The sequence below is a fragment of the Chiloscyllium punctatum genome, chromosome 12 (assembly GCF_047496795.1).
Source record: "Chiloscyllium punctatum isolate Juve2018m chromosome 12, sChiPun1.3, whole genome shotgun sequence".
NCBI classification, from domain to species: domain Eukaryota; kingdom Metazoa; phylum Chordata; class Chondrichthyes; order Orectolobiformes; family Hemiscylliidae; genus Chiloscyllium; species Chiloscyllium punctatum.
This window is the reverse complement of record NC_092750.1, coordinates 3,306,296-3,329,540: the sequence shown is the minus strand read 5'-3', so window position 1 is coordinate 3,329,540 and position 23,245 is coordinate 3,306,296. Positions and strand designations below refer to the sequence as shown.

At 41.5% G+C, this 23,245-nt stretch overlaps 1 protein-coding gene and 1 pseudogene across 1 annotated transcript in view; one reads left to right on the top strand and one right to left on the bottom strand.

Moving 5' to 3' along the window:
* Positions 1-324: 324 nt before the first annotated feature.
* Positions 325-23,245, bottom strand: part of lsm3 (LSM3 homolog, U6 small nuclear RNA and mRNA degradation associated) — a 28,523-nt gene continuing 5,602 nt past the window's right edge. The window contains exons 2-4 of the mRNA XM_072581771.1: positions 12,774-12,884; positions 8,938-9,033; positions 325-613 (exon numbers count right to left, since the gene is read on the bottom strand). Coding sequence (XP_072437872.1) covers positions 533-613; positions 8,938-9,033; positions 12,774-12,884 — 288 coding nt within the window. The 3' untranslated portion in view covers positions 325-532. The remainder of the gene's footprint in view (positions 614-8,937; positions 9,034-12,773; positions 12,885-23,245) is intronic.
* LOC140483461 (ATP synthase subunit e, mitochondrial pseudogene) lies at positions 15,403-17,669 on the top strand (annotated as a pseudogene).

The window sequence follows — 23,245 nt, the reverse complement described above, 5'->3', positions numbered from 1 at the left end:
TCAGATGAGCTCATTACTCAATGTACCTGAGCTATAACCTTTCTGCGTTTGCTAATAACACCTGAGACACAACAAGCAGAGGGTATGACTGCTTTCCTTCCCTGGCTACCAAGCATCAAGAAATATTTGTTCACTAAATAGCCATGTGTTATGTATGTTTACCTCGATTGTGCACGAGACCATAAGCTCTACTAAAATTACAGTGAGAGATTTAAAGAAGCATACCCTGACACCTTACCTGTTACTAGTCAGTGGCTGATACTGGGTTAGAGAGCTAGAAGTCAAGTTCAGTAGATGAATAAAGCACAGCTGAAAATTAAGGTGTAGAATTGAAAGATCAACCTTTATTAAATCAAATGAAAATATTTTATTTACTCAACTGTTCACGGTAAATAATCAAAAGTAAACTACAGGTACAAACCTCATAATATCAAGGTACATTTTATAAAAATAATATCAGAGCATTCTCTCCATAAATTGAAAGATATAAATCCAGGTTGAAATTTAGTCCATAACGCTCAGCTGGCTGTGTTTAAACAACTCTTAATGGAGGCGCCACTAGAACAACACCATCACCACGGACAAACAGCATTGGAATATTTCTCTTGGTGGACTGGGGAGAGAAAGGGAAAACAGATTGAGAACAAAACATTTTTTAAAATGTTGAGATCAGCTTGCTAATGGAGTCAACCATCTAATAGAAGGGAGCAGAGGGTGCTTGCCAGCTGCTGTCTATCTGCCGGTAGGTCCAGTACACTGGATATTTAAAGCAGTGGGCTCTCCAGCTGTTTGACATTTTGTGAAAGCTTTTCATCTTGTATTCATCTGAACAATATCACAAGAAATGCCAAAGTAAAGGGAACAATTATATTATGAAAGGAGAATGCTGATTGGATGGCAAGTAGAATCTCATTGGTAGAGGTATTACCATGGAGAATGCACCAGTCAATGATCACTGACATTTAACTGTCAAGTTTTTGTTTAAATCATCAACAAGGAAGGATGGCTGATTTCTCAGGTAATAATTTGATCAATGGGCCAGAGAACACTGTCACCCATTTTGCTAAGTTGACACACTTGCAACATGCATACACAATCTGTGTATCTGTAGACCCAATTAATATAGAACATAGAAGAGTACAGCACAGTTCAGGCCCTTTGGCCCTCGATGTTGTACCAATATTTCATCCTACTCAAAGATCAAACTAACTTCCATACCCTTCATTTTACTATCATTCATGTGCCTTTCCAAGAACCACTTAAATGTCCCTGACTTTGTTACCACAGGCAGTGCATTCCACACACCCACCACTCTCTGCGTTAAGAATCTTTCTCCAACCTTTGACCTTTCAAAGTGAATCACTTCACACTTTTCCAGGTTGAACTCCATCTGCCACTTCTCAGCCCAGCTCTGCATCCTGTCAATGTCTTGTTGCAGTCTACAACAGCCCTCCACACTATCCACAACTCCACCAACCTTCATGTCATTGGCAAACTTACTAACCCACCCTTCTACTTGCTCATCCAAGTCATTTATAAAAATCACAAAAAGCAGAGACCCAAGAACAGATCCCTGTGGAACACCACTGGTCACCGAGCTCCAGGCTGAATACTTTTCATCTATCACCACCCTGTGTTCTATGGGCCAGCCAATGCTGTATCCAGACAGCCAAATTTCCCTCCATCCCATGCCAGCTTACTTGCTGAATGAGCCTACTATGGGGAACCTAATCAAATGCATTGCTATAATCCACAGAGAACCACATCGACTGCTCTACCTTCATCAATGTGTTTTGTCACATTCTCAAAGAAAACAACAAGGTTTGTGAGGCATGACCTGCCCCTCACAAAACTATGCTGACTATCTCTAATCAAGCTATGCTTTTCCAAATAATTAGAAATCCTGTCTCTCAGAATCCTCTCCAATAAGTTGCGCACCAACAACGTAAGACTAACTGATCAGTAATTTGCAGGATTATCCCTATTCCCTTTCTTGAACAAGGGGATAACATTTGCCACCCTCCAACCATCTGACACTACTCCAGTGGATAGTGAGGATGCAAAGATCATCGCCAAAGGCACAGCAATCTCTTCTCATGCTTCCCATAGTAATCTTGGGTGTATCCCATCTGGCCCAGGGGACTTATTTATTCTCATGTTTCCAAAATTTCCAGCACATCCTCCTTTTTAACATCAACCTGTTCAACTGTATCAGTCTGTTTCACGCTGTCCTCACAAATGACAATGTGCCTCTACCTAGTGAATACTGAAGCAAAGTATTCATTAAAGATCTCCCTTCTCTCCTCCAACTCCAGGCACAAGATCCCTACCCTCACTGAGCATCCTCTTGTTCCTCACATAAGTGTAGAATGCCTTGGGTTTTCCTTAACTCTACCTGCCAAAGCTTTCTCATGCCCCCTTCTACCTCTCTTAAGTCCATTCTTCAGCTCCTTCCTGGCTACCCTCTAGAGCCCTGTCTCATCCTTGCTTCCTCAACCTTAAGTAAACTTCCTTCTCCCTCTTGACAAGACGTTCGACATCCCTTGTCACCCAAGGTTCCTTCATCCCACCATTTCTTCCTTGCCTCAGTGGGACAAACCTATCCAGCACTCAAACCAAGTGCTGGAAGCCTAAATGATCATCCTAATGACTGTGGTTTTGGTGTTTTAAAAGTATGGTGGCACCTGTTTGAAGAATTTAATCAACAAACTCTGGTACTTGACATGCTGCAGCATTGCAATCCTTTTATTGTCATTAAACATGGAAATCCCAATTCAAAACAAAGATAGTGGCACTTGTAATATGGGGCCACTGGTATTCTACTGTTCTCTCACTGGATCATGTCTGGAGCACTGTTCTCTAGGCTTCATTCATTGTCTTCATCATGAGAGTCCCTTCTTACTGTCGTCAGCAGAAGGCAGCAACAAAGTATTAATATCACTGCGTTATTCAAGCTTAGAAACAGGATACTTCCAACAGTCATCCTGCAGCAAAAATCTTTGGCTTTTCTCAGTAAATACTCTTCTGGGCATAGCACAGATGGAGTGCTTTGAGGAGGTAACTCACTTTGTGGATAAAGGGGAACCAGTGGAAGTACTGTACTTAGATTACCAGAAAGTATTTGTTAAGGTGCCAAGTTCAAAGCTTATTGCTGAAATTAAAAGTTCATGACGTAGGGTGTAGCCTATTACAGAGGAACCTCGATTATCCAAATGCCTCGGGCGGGGAGTATTTCGTCAGCTAATCAAATGCCGGATAACACACTTTAGCCAAGCATCAGGATCTTGTGATCTTGTCCGGATAATCAAATGCCAGATAATTGAAGCTCCTCTGTAGTATGGTGACAAGGATCTTTTCCAGATTGACAAGATGTAATGAGTGCTGTGGCATAAGGATCAGTGTTGGGATCTCAACAGTTTACATAACTGATCTAAATGAAGGAACAGGTGTGGTTGCTGTATTTGCTGATGACACAAAGATAGATAAGAAACTAAGTTGTGAAAAGGACTAAGGGAGGTTACAAAAATATATAGATAGGTTTAACTAGTGGGAAAAGATCTGGCAAATGGAATACAATGTGGGAAAATGTGAAATTGTGCCTTTTGGCAGGAAAATTTTAAAATGCATATTATATAAATGGTAAGTGTTCAGAGCTCTGAAATGCAGGGTGACCTGGGTTCCCTTGTGCATGTTTTGCAAAAGCATTAACATGCAGGTATAGCAAGTACTTAGGAAAACTAATAGAATGCTCTAATTTATCAGGAGGGGAACTGAATACAAAGGTCTGGATGTTATACATCAGTTATATAGAGCACTGGGGAGACCAAATCTGGAGTGCTGTGTACAATATTGGTCACTTTATTTAGGAAGAATATAAACGCGTTGGAGGACGTTAAGAGGCTTACTAGACTAATAACTGATTTGGGCAGGTGAATGTGCGCAGTACAAGGAATAAGATAAATGAGCTTGTGGCGCAGATTGAATTTGCCAGGTATGACGTGCTGGACATCACACAGGCGTTGCTGCAAGATCAGATTGGGAGCTGAGTACTCAAGGATATATATCCTATCAAAAAGATAGACAGGTGGGCAGAGTGGGTGGGGTTGCCTTATTAGAAAGAAATGAAATTATATCAATAGAAACGAAGTAGGGTCAGACGGTGTACAATCTTTGTGGGTAGAATTGAGGAACTGCAAAGGTTCAAAAAACCATAGTTGGAGTCATGTACAGGCCTCCAAACAGTAATCAGGAGCTCAGGTGCAAGATACACCAGGAGATAGAAAAGACGTGTAGGAAAGGCAAAGTTACAGCTGGACTGGGAATATCAGGTTGCAGTGGATTGCAAGAAAAGGAATTTATGGAATGTCTATGGGATGGCTTTTTGGGGCAGCTTGTGGTGGAGCCCACTCGGGAACAGGCAATTCTGGATTTAGTGTTGCACAATGAGTCGAAATTGATAAGGGAGCTTCAGGTGAAGGAAACCATGAGAGGCGGTGATCATAACATCAAATTTACTCGGCAATTTGAGAAGGAGAAGATAGAAGCAGAGGCAATGGTGATACTGCTGAATAAAGGCAACTACAAAGGCATGAGGGAGGAGCTGGTAGATTTGGAGGTGGATGAGCACTTTGGTGTTCGTGATCACAATTCGGTTATGTTTCCTTTAGCAATGGAAAGGAATAGGTATATACTGCAGGGCAAGAGTTATTGCTGGGGGAAAGGCAATTATGATTAGGCAAGATTTAGGATGCATAGGAGGGGAAGGAAACTGCAGAGGATGGGCACAATTGAATGTGGAGCTTATTCAAGGAACAGCTACTGCGTTTTCTTGATAAGTATGTACCTCTCAAACAGGAAGGAAGTGGTCAAGTGAGGGAGCTGTGGTTTACTAAAGAAGTTGAATCTCTTGTCAAGAGGAAGGCGGCGGCTTATGTTAGGATGAGATGTGAAGGCTTAGTTAGGGCGCTTACAAGTTAGCCAGGAAAGACCTAAAAAGAGAGCTAAGAAGTGCCAGGAGGGGACAGGAGAAGTCGTTGGCAGATAGGATCAAGGAAAACCCTGAGGCCTTCCATAGGTATATCAGGGATAAAAGAATGACTAGAGTAAGACTAGGGTCAAACAAGGATAGTAGTGGGAAGTTCTGAGTGCAGACTGAGGAGATAGGGGAAGCGCTAAATGAATACTTTTCATCAGTATTCACACATGAAAAAGACAATGTTGTTGAGGAGAATACTGAGATACAGGCTACTAGACTGGATGGGATTGAGGTTCACAAGGAGGAGTTGTTAGCAATTCTGGAAAGTGTGAAATTAGGGTCGGATGGGATTTACTCTAGGATTTTCTGGGAAGCCAGGGAGAAGATTGTAGAGCCTTTGTCTTTGATCTTTATGTCGTCATTGTCTACAGGAATAGTGCCAGAAGACTGGAGGATAGCAAATGTTGTCTCCTTGGTCAAGAGGGGAGTAGAGAGATCCCTGGTAATTATAGACCAGTAAGCGTTACTTCGGTTGTGGGTAAAATGTTGGAAAACGTTATGAGAGAGAGGATTTATAATCAGCTAGAAAGGAATAAGTTATTAGGGATAGTCAATACGTTTTTGCGAAGGGTAGGCTGTGCCTCACAAACCTTTCTTGAGTTTCTTTGAGATGGTGGACGACGGTAAAGCGGTCGATGTGGTGTATATGGATTTCAGTAAGGCGTTTGATAAGGTGCCCCATGGTAGGCTATTGTACAAAATACAAGGTATGGGATTGAGGGCAATTTAGATCAGAAATTGGCCAGCTGAAAGAGGACAGAGGGTGGTAGTTGATGGAAAATATTCATCCTGGTCAGATTAGATGATGTTTCCATTGGTAGGAGAGACTAGGACCCGAAGACATACCCTTTAGAACGAAGATAAAGAGAAACTTTTTAAGCCAGAGAGTGGTGAATCCATGGAATTCATTGCCACAGAAGACTATGGAGGCCAGGTCACCGAGTGTATTTAAGACTGAGAGAGACAGGTTCATGGGTTTCTATGGGATGAAGGGTTACAGGGAGAAAGAAGGACAACAGGGTTAAGAAACTTGTCAGCCATGATTGAATGGCAGAGCAGACTTGATGGGCTGAATGGCCTAATTTGTCCTCCTGTGGTCTCATGAGGAAAGGTTGGACAGGCTGGCTGGATTATCCCCTGGAGGTTAGAAGACTAAGATTGAAGCATTTAATATCCTGAGCAGTCTTGAAAGGTCGATGTGAGGAGGATGTTTCTACTTAGGGAAGAGCATAAAACTATTTAAAAATCAGGCACTGGGAGAAAGTGAGGACTGCAGATGCTGGAGATAAGAGTCGAGACTATGGTGCTGGAAAAGCACAGCAGGTCAGGCAGCGTCCGAGGAGCAGGAGAATCAACGTTTTGAGCATAAGCTCATCAGGCATTGCACATTTAAAAGAGACAGGCAGAGGTTTTCCTCTCAGACGTTTGTATCTCTTTGAGACTCACCTTTTCGAAAGGTGGTGGAAACAAAGATCTCATATTTTTAAGGGAGCAAATTAAATTCTTATAAAGCAAAAGGTTGAAAGGTCATCAGGGATTGACGGGAATATGGATTTGAGGTTACAATCAGAACAACCATAATCTTATTCGAGAATGTGGTGCTGGAAAAGCACAGCAGGTCAGGTAGCATCCGAGGAACAGGAGAATCAACATTTTGGGCATTAGCCAGTCATCAGGAATCCTCACAGACCTCACATTCTCCTAGCCATAATCTTATTGAATGCTAGAGCACACTTGAGGGGCTGAATGGCCTACCCCTGTTCCTAATCATATATTTGAATATACAAACATACCAGGCCAAGGCCTAGAGTTGCTTTCAAATAGTGGTACAGAGCACTACAGATTGTTACTCTGTTGCAATACTGATTGTGACCATTAGCAAAACATTAATGAGTGCTACTCACACACAGGAAGTATTGGAACTCTCCAGATATGTTCATGGAAGCTGCAATGTCCAGCTTCCTTTGCCTTTGAACAGTGCATCATCACAGTGGCAGAGAATTAAAGGGTGGAGCTGACAGAAATCTCTAAGAACTGGTGAACCACACAATACAACCAGAGCTAAACCGCTAGAGACAGAGAGATGAAGGGCCCTAGGATAACACTGCTATGTGTACAGACTGGGATTCTGAAAGATCAAGAAAAAAAATAGAAGTAGTAGACTTTATGGCCCTTGTAACCACTCTCCCACTCAATATAATCTCGGTTGATCTGGTACATTAGCGGCACTCCTCCCCCCCTGTGATCTCCTTGTCCGAAAATCTTAGACTTAGTGACCACAACCTTCTGGATGAATTGCAAATGTTTCAGTCGTTAACACAAGCTCCCTATACATTGTTGGCACTGAGTCACACCAGTCTAACATCCAAATCTTCACTGAGGCAGGTGTTCAACCAAGAACTGGTTCAGAAGTGACAAAGATTTAGACCGTCAGGTCTCCCTCTCACTGTTTCCAAACCATCCTGAAGGAGCTCTGTTTCCACCTGGCATCTTCCACATTCATGCAACTGTGACAGGGTATAGAATGGTGGGCATGGTTTTTGTAGTGGGTATTGAAGACAACACTTTCCAACTCTGAATGCAAAAACCAATCTCAATGCCCCCGATAGAAGACAGAATTCCTTCCAACAAACATGATGTAGTGAAGGGAATGCAATGGGTGCTGTCTTTATGAATTTGAAACATTTGTTTGGCAAAGTATTATGTAAAAAGCTGGTCACCAAAATCCTAGTTCATATAATAGGAAAGTCAGTGTTGGCTTGGATTTAAAAAATTGACATGAGGACAGAAAACAGGGAGTTGAGGCAAATGGTTATGTTTCAGACTGAAGGGTATACACAGTCAGGATCAAGGCTATGTAAGACCACTGCCTTCTTTTACTACAAGGTCAGAAGTCACACAACACCAGGTTACAATCAAACAGGTTTATTTGAAATCACAAGCCTTCAGAGCACTGCCTCTTTGTCAGGTGAAGTCTTGCACCAGTTACTTCTGACCTTGTCCACCCCAGTCCAACACCAACACCTTTACATTCTTTTGCTAGATATACACGGTTTGCATACTGGAAAATAAGATTAAATAGCTAGCAGAATGGGCAGATATGTGACAGAGGGAATTTAATACAGAGATGTATGAGGTGATGCACCTTAGCCAAAAGGATAGGGAGAAGCAAAATAGACTTAATGGCACAAATTTGAAGAATTGCCGGGACAGAGGGATTTGGAAATTCATGTGTATAGAGCCTTGAAGACAATAGAACTTGTATTTTTTTCTTTCACAAGGGTAACCAACAAAACATATGGGATCATAGGCTTTCAAACTAAAGTATAAGAACAAAATAAGAGAGAACAATATAAGAGAAAACCTGCTGAATCTTTATAAAGTCTTGGTTAGGCCAAACCAGAGTATTTTATTCAGGATGTAAGATCTTGAGCTGTTACAAAGATTTATCAGAAAGGATTAGGGATGATTAGCTCAAATGTTAAGCTGGTGAAACCAGGGCTATTCTCCTTGGGTCAAAGGAGAATAAAGGGAGAATATATTGAGGTGTATGTGATGACGACAGGTGTGGGTAAGGTAGACAAAGGAAAGATGTTCCTATTCACTGGTGGTATAAGGACCAGATGACACCAATTTATTGTTTTGAGTAAGAGAAGCAAGGAAATGTTAGGGTGTAACTTCCAATGCTGCAAGCAGTAACACACTGAAATTAGTGCGAAAAGCGAGGGTGTTCAATAATTTCAAAAGGAAACTGGATGGGCACTAAAGAAAATATACTTGCAGGATACAGGTGTCAAACAAGAAATAGGACTGATTAAATTGCGCTACATGAATTGAATGGGCCAAAGACCACCACCTCTACTTCAATAATTCTATTCATAGGGACAGAGGTACACACTTACTTTGTATATCTCCTCATACGTTTCCTCGTCGATTTCTACAGTTGTAACAGTTTCTTCAACATCACCCAAAATCATGTTTAAATGCTGATCGTAGGCCTGCATTTACAAAGAGAACGTGCATTACTCTGCAAGAGATGATACGAAACTTCAAACTGCTGAGAAATTTGCACATAACCAGATACATATAAATCTCTTCTGAACACCATGAAATATACTATTCCCACATGTAAGTTAGTCACAGTGCAACTACATGTCCTGATGAAGATAGCAATGCACCCCTGCTGGCTGGAGGGTGTAATGACAGTGTGATATGTTTGCATGGCAGTCTGCATTAGAAGGATAGAGCGTTTCTAATAAAAACATGCAAAACTAATGAACATCATGATGGTTAATCAAATGATCTAGCACCTCACTCAACCTTGGCCTCGATTCCGGATGAAAAATAACTTTCAACAAAAGCAGAATAAACTTTGTGTATGACAACAACATCTAATAAAAATGTGCTGCCCCTTTCTTGCAACTGACTTGCAGCACAGAGGCTGTTTAACCCATTTTGCTATTGCTAACTCTGCATTACTTGTCTGTTGAAAACCAACTTGACTACTCAATCCCTCCAAACGCTTTTGTTAACTGTTTTCCGTTAAGTGACAAAGACGGCTCTGCTGGTTGTACTCGCATTGGAGTCAAAAGCTTGTCCATTCAGTCCCTGCTCCAGTGATCTTGGTTCATATCCTAACAAAAACTCCAGATGCAGCATTGAGCGCTGCGTGGGCACAAGGGCTGCCTTCAAATTAGAGTTTAAATAAGATCCGCTTTGCCCTCCCAGGTGGGCATGAAAGAATATTATTGTAAGGAATTGAAATTCTCCCCAGCATTCTGGTGAAAATTTATCCCTCAATCAAATCACTAAAAATCTGGTCACTGATCACGCTGCCACTTGAGAGAGCATGGTGTGCATCAGCTGGCTTCCACATTTTCACGTGTCTTCTCAAGTAAAGTGGTTTTAAAGCCTTTTTTCCACTGTTCTGTGTTTCTTCTAATGCTCTTTTTCTGCCAATGAAATTTTGGTATTTTATCCCCAAAATCATTGATCTTTCAGCCTTGATTGTCTACTCCTCTGTATGGAATTCAACGTTACAAAATGGCAAATACCTGCACCCGTACATTCCCCCCTGCACCCGTACATTCACCCCTGCACCCGCACATTCCCCCCCATGTAGGATGGGATATGCTGTATGCTGAATATTTAATCTTCTGAAAAGTTTTAAATAAAGCAAAACGTACAGGAAATGGCAGTAAAATTAAAATGCGCTCCTGGCATCCAAAATCTCGTCTTTTCCAATAGTTATAAAATGGAGAAACAGATCCAGTGACCAGGTAATGTAAAACTACAGGGTTTCTAGCCAGCATGTTGAGGAATCACATTCTGTTTCTCACATCCAAAGAGAAAACTTGAGGCTTTGCTCGAAATGCGATGGTCATTGTTGCTAATAAACCAGGGACACTAATTTACAGAAACAAATAAAATTCTATTTTTGTTTTGAGCTTCCAAGGATTCTAAAGGCAGAGCTGGATACTGCAGATGCTGGAGATTAGAGTCAAGATTAGAGTGGTGCTGGAAAAGCACAGCAGGTCAGGCAGCATCTGAGGAGCAGGAAAATCGATGTTTCAGGCAAAAGTCCTTCATCAGGAACGAAGGGCTTTTGCCTGAAACATTGATTTTCCTGCTCCTCGGATGCTGCCTGACCTGCTTTTCCAACACCACTCTAATCTTGATAGAAATTCTAAACTGAACCAGTATCACCAAAAAAATGTCCAGATACCACAGACTTTGGTCAGCTGCCCAGAAAGTAGGAATGGGCAAGGATTAATGCATTCTGTTTTTGAAAGCTAAAATCAAATGTCTATTTTAACAAATAATCACAAAATCATGCAGCAGAGGGGGCAACATTTTGGCCCCATTGGACCATGTTAGCTCTTTCTCCGTAGTCATGATATCCTTTTGCATTTGTCAATCCCATTCCCTTTTGAAAGTTCCTGTTGAATTTGCTTCTATCATCCTTTCAGGCAAAGCATTTCAGATCAGAGTAAGCTGCTGTGCAGTAAAATCTTCACCTCTCTCTAGTATCTATTACCATACAGTATCGTGATGGCTAATTTACTCAGTTAATAACCTGGAGAATAAAAATTCACATCCCGATATGCGATAGATTCAGAATTCAAATTCAGTTTAAAAGGATCCGGAAATAAAAAATTGACATCTATAAAAGTATCCTAATGTCCTCAGAGTGAATTTTAAAAATCTGTTGGATAATTGCAAAAATTTGAACTGGTTTGTTTATTAACATGTATTAGGGAAGGAAACCTACTCTACTTATCTAGTCTCAACCTACTGATGATTCCAGTTTCTATATCAATGTGGGTGACATAACGAAGCCGCTGCAGCAGATGAACAAGGCAGAGAGCTGTTCAAGGCTGCAACTCACCACCACCTCAGACCAAGTAAGGACAGTATTAAGTGCTTGCCTTTCTAGCAAAGCCCACATCCTGAGAATGTATATTGGCCTTGCTAATCCTGCATTACTATAAATACTCTGGTACAAGAGCAGGTCAGGAGGTTAGGAATTCTGCAATGAGTAACTCACTCCATAATCTTCATCAAGAAGCTTGACACCATGAGGACAAGGCAGCCTGCACGATCAGTATGCCATTCATAAACATTCACTCCCTCCACCACTGGCATTCAGGATCAGTGCGTACCATTTACAAGCTTCACGGTCGTAACTTAACAAGCACCTCTCAAACCTGCAACCTTTACTACCTAGAAGGACAAAGACAGTAGATATATAGGAAAACACCATCTGCAGGTTCCCCTCTAACACCATCCTGACATGGAAAGATATTCCCTCGGTGCTTTCGAAATCCTTGAACACTCTCTCTAGTGAATTGTGGGCATCCCTACAGAAAACGGAAATCAGCAGTTCAAGGCAGCTCACCAGTATCTTCTCAAAGGCAGCTGGAATAGGTAATAAATGCTGTCCTAGATAGCATGCCCACACCCCATGGATGAGTAAGAAGATAAAGTGTAAAGATTCCTGTTTATGAAACAGTGACAGGACTGGCATCCTGGTAGTTTAACCCTGTCTTATATGACACAAACGCAGCAGTGTTTACATTTCCCTGATCAGAAAGAGGATGTAGATCTAAATATAAAGCAAATAAATGCCTGGAATGCAATGCAAGCTTTCAACATCTGAAATTGCAAGGTCAATGTGCCAGGTAGACCCTGCTCAGCCTTCCATTGTAATCCCAGTACGGATTATCCCTTGAGACGATGTGCACCAGCTGGTGAGAGTCTGGAGTTGCCATTGTTGTTCAGTGTTTACGTGGAGTCAGAGATCTTAAATATCAGCAGGGAATGGAGATGGTCAAGAATGAAACCAGTGATGAGGAACTTCACCAATCCAGACATATTGGAGAAGATGGGATTATCGCCCTAGAGCAGCTAATGCAAGAGAACAGCTGTGTTAAAAAATTATGGACAGTCTGTACCCAGAGGACACCTGTTTATAATAATTTCCAAGAAAGTCAGGTGGGAGATATGGGGATTCTTTTTAATGCATTAGAACTAGAATGTATTGCTTTAAACGATAAATAGTAACATTTAAAAGGAATTAGATAGTTACTTGAGAAGGTAAGAGGTTGCAAGGTTATGGGAGAAAGAACAGATTGGGACTAACTGGATAGCTCTTTCAAAGAGCTACCATAAGCCTCCATAGTTCTATGATTGTAATGACTAAGAATATGACACTGAAATTATCTAAGCAGTTACCCACATGTAATCTCCCCCGAAGTTCTCTGTCGTTTCTCATTTTCACGTAAATTCTCTCATCCAGACTGAGTCGGATCAAGTCAAGAGGCTCCTCAACTGTGTTGGTTGTCTGTGGCTAACAAAGGAGGAAAACAGAATCTTAACACAAGAGAAACATTTGAAGAAATATATTTTAGCACAGTGCTGTCACAGGGATGTCAGCAAATGACTGCACAGAGAAGTCTGATATTGCACTGTTTTACAAGGCTAGGAATTTTTTATGATGCACAAAAGAATAACATATACTTATTCAGCACCTTTAACACTGTAATATATTCATGCACTTTGTGGAAGCAAACCACAATTGGCACAAAGTATACAATAAGATACTGAAGCAAGTGTCTAAAAGCTTGCCGATAAACCTACTTGCTGTTTGATCATGAAGAGTAGTGATGAAGGAAAATTTGGTGTATTACCAGTAAAACAAAGATGTACATTTTAATAAGTGTTTTAGAGGTAGATAAGAGGCACAGAGACTCAGGGAGAAAACTCCCAGTTTGGGATCCAGGTAGTCAAAAAAAAACTTGCTAATGGTAGAGCAATTAAAATCAGAGAAGTGGAACAGTTTAGAATTGGGGAAATTGCAACATTCTCATTGGGATGCAAGGCTGAAGTAGAGAGTCCTCACCTTCTCAGTGTCTCTCTTGGTAGCCAAGTCTAACATTGCCTCACAAAAAAAAAGGCTTATTGTTAGTGAAGGCTGTAAGTTAAAATGGCTTCAGATTTTAGAAACACACAGCTTTAAGCAACTGTTTCTCAAGACATTTTTTGTGATATCTGTGGGTTAGACTGTTGATTCTGATCAGTCAACTTATACAACATGCACAAACATCCAAAACCATGTTTAAAGGATGACCAGTTAAACTACTGGGAAATCTATGGCAGCTCAGAAACTTATAACTGTTTATTTTTCAGTGAAAGCTCATCTCCCCCTAGGGATACATCCAACTTACTCAAGTTTAGATATCTCAGTCCCAAGGCATGGTGACCAAGTGTGTACAAGGGCAGCACTGGTCTTTAAAGCAGGTGAATCTCTCAGTTCAGGGTTCTTTCTCAATAGAGAATATTAAACTTGGAATGTTAGTGTACAAGTTAAAACACCAAGGGCGATCAATTTAACAGCAAGTTGTTGTTATTTGTTAGAATGAATGCAAAAATATTTGAAGCCACTTCAGAAATGCATAATTAAAGCAGGAGAGATTAGAAAAGATGACTTTATTTAACAGCTAAGCTTCAAGAAAGAAATTAAACAGAGGTGCCGAGGGAGGGTAAGAAATTGTAGTGTAAAATCTATTCTAGAAACATTGGTAGACTGGAACCCAATGTGGTCAACAAGGCAGAAGACAATGGATGCTAGCCTCAGTGCTAGAGTCAAGAGTTTTGCATCAAGTGAAATTTGTGTAGGATGTGCACCTGACAAGGGGACCACAGAAATAGTTTAGCCTTGAGGAGGATGGAAGTTATTTTATCAGCTGCCGGGAGATGGGTAGGAATCTGCAAGGAGGTGAGAGGATGATAGGGTGGTGGGAGAGTGCACAGAGTTTGAACGTTGACCATGGGAACAAAAAACACAAGTCTTCAACACACAGATTCAGTGTAGACAATAGCTGGGTTGGGGACAGAATTGACAACCTGAGCACACAGATTACAGCAGGGATGATGAAGAGGTGCTTGTTGTTCCCAAAATTTAACTAAACAACATAGTGATTCATCTAAGGTTGGATGTGGAACAAGTGCTTCTTTACTGAACAATGGAGGGTTTGAGTGATATAGAGACGGAATCAGCAATCACCAGATGAATTATCACGAAGGGAAACAGATGAGAACCATATGGCTTCCATGCAACACTGTCAATACCAGTCTGCTGAATAACAACACTCATATCTCAGCAACTTGTGATCAAGCCTGGTGAACCACTGTATTCACTGGAAACAAAAAATATTTACTGCAGAATGCAGATGGCATACAAACTCTGCAGGAAAACAAACAAAAAATTATATTGGATGTTTGAAAAAGTGAGATTAGTCCATTTCATTTGTGTCCAACTTAATCTAATTATAATATAACGAGGAAATAAGTTCTGCTCAAAGGAGCCTAAAGAATTAAAGCCTAAAGGCTGAGAATTAATATGCATTTAAATGATCAAAGCAGCATTTTTTTTTATTTATTCCTGGGATAAGGGCATCATTGGCTGGGCCAGCATTTATTTCCCATCCCTAAATGCCCAGAAAGCAGTCTAAGAATCAACCACATTGCTGTCGGTCTGGAGTCAGACCAGGTAAGGATGGCAATTTCCTTCCCTAAAGAACATTAGTGAACCAGATGGGGTTTTCCAAAAATCGACAATGGATTAGAATCTTAATTCCAGATTTTTGTTTTAAAATCAAATTTCACATCTGCCATGGCAGGATTCAAACCTGGGTCCTCAGGACATCACTAAGGTCTCTGGATTAATAGTCCAGTGATCATACCATTGGGCCATTGCCTCCCCTTAATTAGTCCATCAGACAAAAATTTAAGTATTAAAGTTTGGATTCACTTAAATTATTTTAGAATTTATCTGGGATTTCATTTCATAAATTAAAACAAATAACATGTTTAAAGTTTCCTCTGCCCTGTTAAAAGAATTCCTTCTGATAGCTCTGAGGCTTGATGCACTGTTCAATCCAAAACCAAGTGAGACAAGGAAGGCAAGTTTAAATAAATGCTAATTGGCAACCAGCAAGGACAACAAGAACCTGTTCTGCACTGGGGACAATGCCAAGAAAGAAGAAAAACAAAAGGGGATTCAATCAGGTCTCCAATTCCTAACAAGTGACCCCTGAAATAAAAAAAAAGTCTGGAGAAACTCAGCAGGTTTGAGTCCAATATAACTCGTCTTTGGAATCACAATTCCTGCAGGCAAGTCTGCACTGAATATTTAACCAGAATTGGGTCAGTCTTGGATGTGACTCCATTCCTATCACCAACACATGCCTTCGTGAACCATAAAATGTGTTGTCCCAGGCAAAGTGGTGTCCTTCCTCATCTGTGTGTAAGGTAGTGAGAGTGGGTCATGTCTTTTTATGGCTAGTTGATGTTCATGTATCCTGGTAACTAGCCCTCAAGCTTCATGAACATCAACTAGCCACAAAAAGACATGACCCACTCTCACTAGTATCCTTACATACAGATAAGGAAGGACACCACTTCGACTGGGACAACACATCCATCCAAGTACGAGCCAAACAGAGACATGCACGAGAATTCCTGGAAACATGGCATTCCAACTGGAACTCTATCAACAAACACATTGACTTCGATCCCATTTACCACTCCCTGAGAAAAAGAACAGGAAATGGCATCACAAACCCCAACACAAAGAGAAAGCAGGCCCTATCAACAGCGCTTCATCCGGACTCACTGATGATGTTACCTAGTACGGTGACGAAACGTCTGAAAACAAACCTTCTAGCTCAGGGAGCAAACCTACATCCAAAACATAGCTCTGCTAACCCATTCTTTACTAAAAAATATACCAAGTAAAACACTCTGTAAGCTGCATTGTTTGTCTGGAAAATTCCCCATATACAACTGACATACTCTGGTGAGGCAAGAAGTTTATAGATACAAATTGAATGGTTTATCTTCCCACGCTTGTTAATAGACTGCTACCAGATCCATTCGCATAACAGCTTTTCATGCCAAGACTTTATTGGCATGTGACAAAGTGCTACCTAAATTAACTAAATGAATACACAGAAATTCTGTGATATCTTGGTTACAGTCTCCTGGGTGTTTATCGAAGCTCCACTTGCTGGTATAACATTTTAATCTACAGCAACACACCAAGAGGCAAAGCTGAATGAAATATGTGTGTACACAATACCAGGATATTCACTCTCTCAAACCCACTTACAGATCTCCTCGAGTTATTTCAACTGATGTGGTGTTGTGACATTCAAAGCAGCCAATGTCATTCTCACTCAGCAAGTATCATATCCAGCAGTGACCTCTTACCCAGCTTGCTGGAATGAATGGTAATGTGGTAACTGATACCACTGCAGTTACAATGTCAACTAAAACGTTCTGAGGTCAGTCACACAATGCAGTGCCTAGGCCAGGTGCCACCTGCAATGTTTAATTATTGAAGTCCCCTGTACTGCATTTGAAGAGTGACTGAAAAGTCAAATCAATGCCCTTAATGAGGCTATGCATGTAAATTAATCAATTAGAATACACGGGTGATTTACTGGTGGTGTTTAATAGATGGAAAAAACAATTGTGATTTGGTTTTGGGAAGAAAACTTCAGGATACAAGAAGAAAATAAAAGGAAAAAGCACATCAAATCAAGAGCTCTTGTGGTGCAGTGGTAGTGTCTCTTCCTCTTTGCCAGGAGATCCAGGTTCAGGTCTCAACTGCTCCAGAGGTGCATAATAACATCGCTGAACAGGTTGATTAGAACAAATAAGAGCTGCCTTCCTTGCCCTTTTCAGCTTTGCATATAAATTAACTGATGGGAAAACATGGGTGAATTATTGGTGGTGGTCAATAGATTAAAAAAAACCATGGCTGATTTGGTCATGGGAAAAATAATTGTGTGTAAAATTACTTCTAAACATTTAAAAAAAAGCTGTGTCCCAGTGAGGACTTGCTGACACTTGCTGTGTTTCCTCCAGTGTAGATCTCACCTTTCATCAAGGTGACTAGCTACTCAGCATTGCTGGTTGGCATCTCTAACATTAAGCTGTGAATCAATTATCTAAAGCCTATTGCTGAATAGGGGAGCAGAACTGAGGCTGAAGAAAAACAGAAATGAGAGCAGTTTGAGCTCATTGCAAAACAGTTGCTGAAATTAACAAAGACACTATTCTGAAATGACGGCTATTGAAAAAGACAGATTTAGAATCTGCATGTTGCCCTGTTTTCAAGTATGGACGTATCAGATGCATCTATTCAACACACAACTTTGATGTGTTTTTCCAATGGAAGAATACATTTTATTTTAACATAAAAAATAAAGATAATCGATGAAAAATACCACAGGTGATTTGGTGGTGGGGAAAAAAGCTGCCAATTGTGTGGGGTAGCACTTACAGATAATAAAAAGAAATAAAAAGTAAGACAGAGTAGTGTTCCTACTTCTAAGGCAGGAGGCCCAGGTTTGAGCCCCACCTGCTCCTGTGCAACAACATTAATTGATTAGAAAATATCCATAAGAGTGAGTAGTGGCAGTGGAGGGGATCATGTTTGCCCCTCTTCCACAGTTGCATTGTGCCTGGATGTCCTTGGTGAGGGAACATGCATTGCCACCAATACTCTTGATGCTTTTAGTGAAAGGTTGACTGTCAGGTATGAATTACTTATCTTCTCCTTTCAACTCCATTTTGTTTAGTTCCTTCCCCTTCATCTTTGGTAATCTGCAGGCATGGCACATAATTTGATTAACTGGAAACATAGGATGAAAAATACCATGGATGAATTAGTGGTGGGAAAAACCTGCTAAACTGTGTACAGGATCACTTCAGGGTAGTAAAACTGAATAGGCAGGTGACCCTTCTATCACAGTGATAGTGTCACTGCTTCTGAGCCTGGAGATCCAGAGGGAAGTCCCACCTGCTTCAGAAGTGGATAATATCTCTGTTCAGGCTGATTTTCACCAAAAATAAAACTGCAGTAGTCAATAAATGATGTGCATTAAAAAATGTCAAAACAAGGGATCTTGTGGTGCAGTGACAGTGGTCCAGCAGTAGAGGAATTAAGAATTATGGAGAAAAGTAGAAATAAGGAATGTCAGATCAGCCCTGATCCTACTGAATGGTGGAGCAGGCTCAAGGAGCTAAATGGCCTACTCCTGTTTCTACTTCTTACAGTCCTGTCCTCTTCTCTGATCCAGGAGCCCAAGCTTCAAGTCTCACCTGCTGCAGAGGTATGTAATAACCTGCCTGAGCACGTTTGTTAGAAAACAGCAATAGTCAAATTGAAGTATGGCGTGTGAAAGAAACAGAGGCTTTAGGATAAGTATACCATTCTACCCTTCAAGTCTGCATCAGGAAGAACATGACTGATTTGGCTGTAGTCTCATCTCCACTTTTCTATCTGTTTCAGCTGCTGCCTGATATTCACAGAATTCATGTGCTTGAGCTTTGACAAATGATGATGAAGGGAAATTTATTTCCACTGGTCGGTGTGTTAATCACTGAAGGAGATAAACTTACTAAAACAAGGCAAAGTTTAGAGTCAAAGTACAGAGCAATGTTAGGACATGCTGATACTCAAATAAGAATCCATGAGAAAATCTGGACAGATTTATGGAGAAAAGAGATAAAGAGGACAAGTCATTACAGACAGCCAGCATAACAGAGAAACCTAGAAAATAAGAGGAGGCCATTCGGCCCTTGGAGTCTGCGCTGCTATTCAATATAATCATGGCTGATCGTCCAACTCATCCAAGTCTATTCCTGCTTTTCCACCATATCCTTTGATCCCTTTAATTCCAACTGCTTGAAATTGTACAATGATTTCATCTCCCCTGTTTTAAGAGTGTAGAGGGAATAACAAGGAATATAGATAGGCTGTGAGACAGCACAGACAATTTGGGGAACGGGAACACATTATACAATCATACATTACAGGATAGGAGACCATTCGAGCAGTAGGTTGGGTAGGTGCAGGAAGGATACACTTGATGGGGAGTCCAGAGCCATGGGTTACAGTTGAAGGATATAGGTATGCCATTTAGGACTGAGATGAGGAAAGGTTTCTCAACCCATAGAATGGTGAATACGCTATCACAGAATCAGTCAAAGCTTAAACATTCTAAGATTTCAAGAAGGAGCTAAGAGCTCAAATGGCAAGGGGAGAAAGTGGGAAAGAGCACTGAGTGGATGATCAGCCATGATCATTTTGAATGGCAGTGCAGAGTCAAGAGACTGAATGACCCACTCCTGCTCCTATTTTCTATGTTTCCATGGGAGGGTAGAAGTAGACAAAATATTTCCACTAGTGGAAGACCAAAATAACAACTCATATTGTATAGGTAGTCACTGAGAAATTGAACAGAAAATTAAGGAGAAAGACCTTTATCCAGAGAATGGCAACAATGTGGAATGTCCTTCCACATGCAGTGCTTAATGTGGATGTATTTAAGTGGACATTAGATAAGCATATGGGAGAAAGCAATGAAATGACATAGAGGTACAATGACGTGATGAATGGTGGGAGAAAACATGCTGAGGTTATACACTGGCATTGTTGTGGTTCTGTTCGCCGAGCTGGGAATTTGTGTTGCAAACGTTTCGTCCCCTGTCTAGGTGACATCCTCAGTGCTTGGGAGCCTCCTGTGAAGCGCTTCTGTGATGTTTCCTCCGGCATTTATAGTGGCTTGTCTCTGCTGCTTCCAGTTATCAGTTCGAGCTGTCCGCTGCAGTGGCCGGTATATTGGGTCCATGTCGATGTGTTTGTTGATAGAATCTGTGGATGAGTGCCATAATGGCACTCATCCACAGATTCATCAACAAACAAGTCGTGTTACAAGTTAGCCAGGAAAGACACAAGGAGAGAGCTAAGAAGAGCCAGGAGGGGACATGAGAAATCGTTAGCAGTTAGGATCAAGGAAAACCCTGAGGCCTTCCATAGATATATCAGGGATAAACAATGACTAGAGTAAGAGTAGGACCAATCAAGGACAGTAGTGGGAAGTTGTGTGTGGAGACCGAAGAGATAGCAGAGGTGTGTGAAAACGTTGACCCTTAGGTCTCTTTTATATCTTTCCCCTCTCACCCTAAACCTATGCCCTCTAGTTCTGGACTCCCCGACTCCAGGGAAAAGACTTTGCCTATTTACCCTCTTCATGCCCCTCAACTTTGTAAACCTCTATAAGGTCACACCTCAGCCTCCAATGCTCCAGGGAAAACAGCCCCATCCTGTTCAGCCTCTCCCTATAACTCAAATCCTCCAACTCTGGCAACATCCTTGTCAATCTTTTCTGAACCCTTTCAAGTTTCACAACATCTTTCCAATAGGAAGAAGACCAGAATTGCAAGCAATATTCCAACAGTGGCCTAACCAATGTCCTGTACAGCCGCAACATGACCTCCCAACTCCTGTACTCAACACTCCGACCAATAAAGAAAAGCATACCAAACGCCTTCTTCACTATCCTATCTACCTGCGACTCCATTTTCATGGAGCTATGAACCTGCACTCCAAGGTCTCTTTGTTCAGCAACACTCCCTAGGACCTTACCATTAAGTGTATAAGTCCTGCTAAGATTTGCTTTCCCAAAATGCAGCACCTCGCATTTACCTGAATTAAACTCCATCTGCCACTTCTCAGCCCAATAGCCTATCTGGTCAAGATCCTGTTGTAATCTGAGGTAACCCTCTTCGATGTCCACCACACTTCCAAATTTGGTGTGATCTGCAAATTTACTAACTGTACCTCTTATGCTCGCTCCAAATCATTTATGTAAATGACAAAAAATAGAGGACCCAGCACCGATCCTTGTGGCACTCCATTGGTCACAGGCCTCCAGTCTGAAAAACTATAAGACCATAAGACATAGGAGTGGAAGTAAGGCCATTCGGCCCATCGAGTCCACTCCGCCATTCAATCATGGCTGATGCGCATTTCAGCTCCACTTACCAGCATTCTTCCCGTAGCCCTTAATTCCTCTAGACAACAAGAATCTATCAATCTCGGCCTTGAAGACATTCACCGTCCCGGCTTCCACTGCACTCCGTGGCAATGAATTCCACAGGCCCACCACTCTCTGGCTGAAGAAATGTCTCCTCATTTCTGTTCTGAAATGACCCCCTCTAATTCTAAGGCTGTGTCCACGGGTCCTAGTCTCCTCGCCTAACAGAAACAATTTCCTAGCATCCACCTTTTCAAAGCCATGTATTATTTTGTACGTCTCTATTAGATCTCCCCTTAATCTTCTAAACTCCAACGAATACAATCCCAGTATCCTCAGCCATTCCTCATATGCTAGACCTGTCATTCCAGGGATCATCCGTGTGAATCTCCGCTGGACACGTTCCAGTGCCAATATGTCCTTCCTGAGGTGTGGGGACCAAAACTGGACACAGTACTCCAAATGGGGCCTAACCAGAGCTTTATAAAGTCTTAGTAGTACATCTCTGCTTTTATATTCCAACCCTCTTGAGATAAGAGACAACATTGCATTCGCTTTCTTAATCACAGACTCAACCTGCATGTTTACCTTTAGAGAATCAACCCTCTACCACCACCCTCTGTCTTCTACCTTTGAGCCATTTCTGTATCCAAATGGCTAGTTGTCCCTGTATTCCATGAGATCTAACCTTTCTCACCAGTCTCCCATAGGGAACCTTGTTGAATACCTTACTGAAGTCCATATAGATCACATCTACACCTCTGGCCTCATCAATCCTCTTTGTTACTTCCTCAAAAAACTCAATCACATTTGTGAGACATGATTTCCCACCCACAAAGCCATGTTGACTATCCCTACTCAATCCTTGCCTTTCCAAATACATGTACATCCCATCCCTCAGGATTCCTTCCAACAACTTGCCCACCACCGAGGTCAGGCTCACTGGTCTATAGTTCCCTGGCTTGTCCTTGCCACCCTTCTTAAACAGTGGCATCACGTTAGCCAACCTCCAGTCTTCCGGCACCTCACCTGTGACTATCAATGATACAAATATCTCAGCAAGAGGTTTGATAAGGTTCCCCCCAGTATGCATTAACAGAAAACACAGAGGCATGGGATTGAGGGTGATTTAGTGGTTTGGATCAGAAAATGGTTAACTGAAAGACGACAGAGAATGGTGGTTGATGGGAATGTTCATCCTGGAGTTCAGTTACTAGTGATGTACTGCAAGGATGTGTTTTGGAGCCACTGCTATTGGTCATTTTGTAAATGACCTGGATGAGGGCATGAAAGGATGGGTTAGTAAACTTGCGGATGAGAATAATGTTGTAAACAGTGGAGTTGTGGACAGTGCAGAAGGATGTTGCAGGTTACAGAGGGACATAAATAAGCTGCAGAGCTGGGCTGAGAGGTGGCAAATGGAGTTTAATGCGGAAAAGTATGAGGTGATTCACTTTGGAAGGAGCAACAGGAATGCAGAGTACTGGGCTAATGTGAAGATTCTTGGTAGTGTCGATGGGCAGAGAGATCTGTGTCCACATGCATAGATCCCTGAAAGTTGCGACCCACGTTGATAGCATTGTTAAGGCAGCTTACAGTGTATGAGCTTTTATTGGTAGAAGGATTGCATTTCAGAGCCACGAGGTCATGCTGCAACTGTACAAAACTCTGGTACGGCCACACTTGATGTATTGCATACAGTTCTGGTCACTGCATTATAGGAAGGATGTGGAAAGGGTATACAGGAGATTTACCTGGATGTTGCCTGATATGGACGGAAGATCTTATGAGGAAAGGCTGAGGGACTTAAGACTGTTTT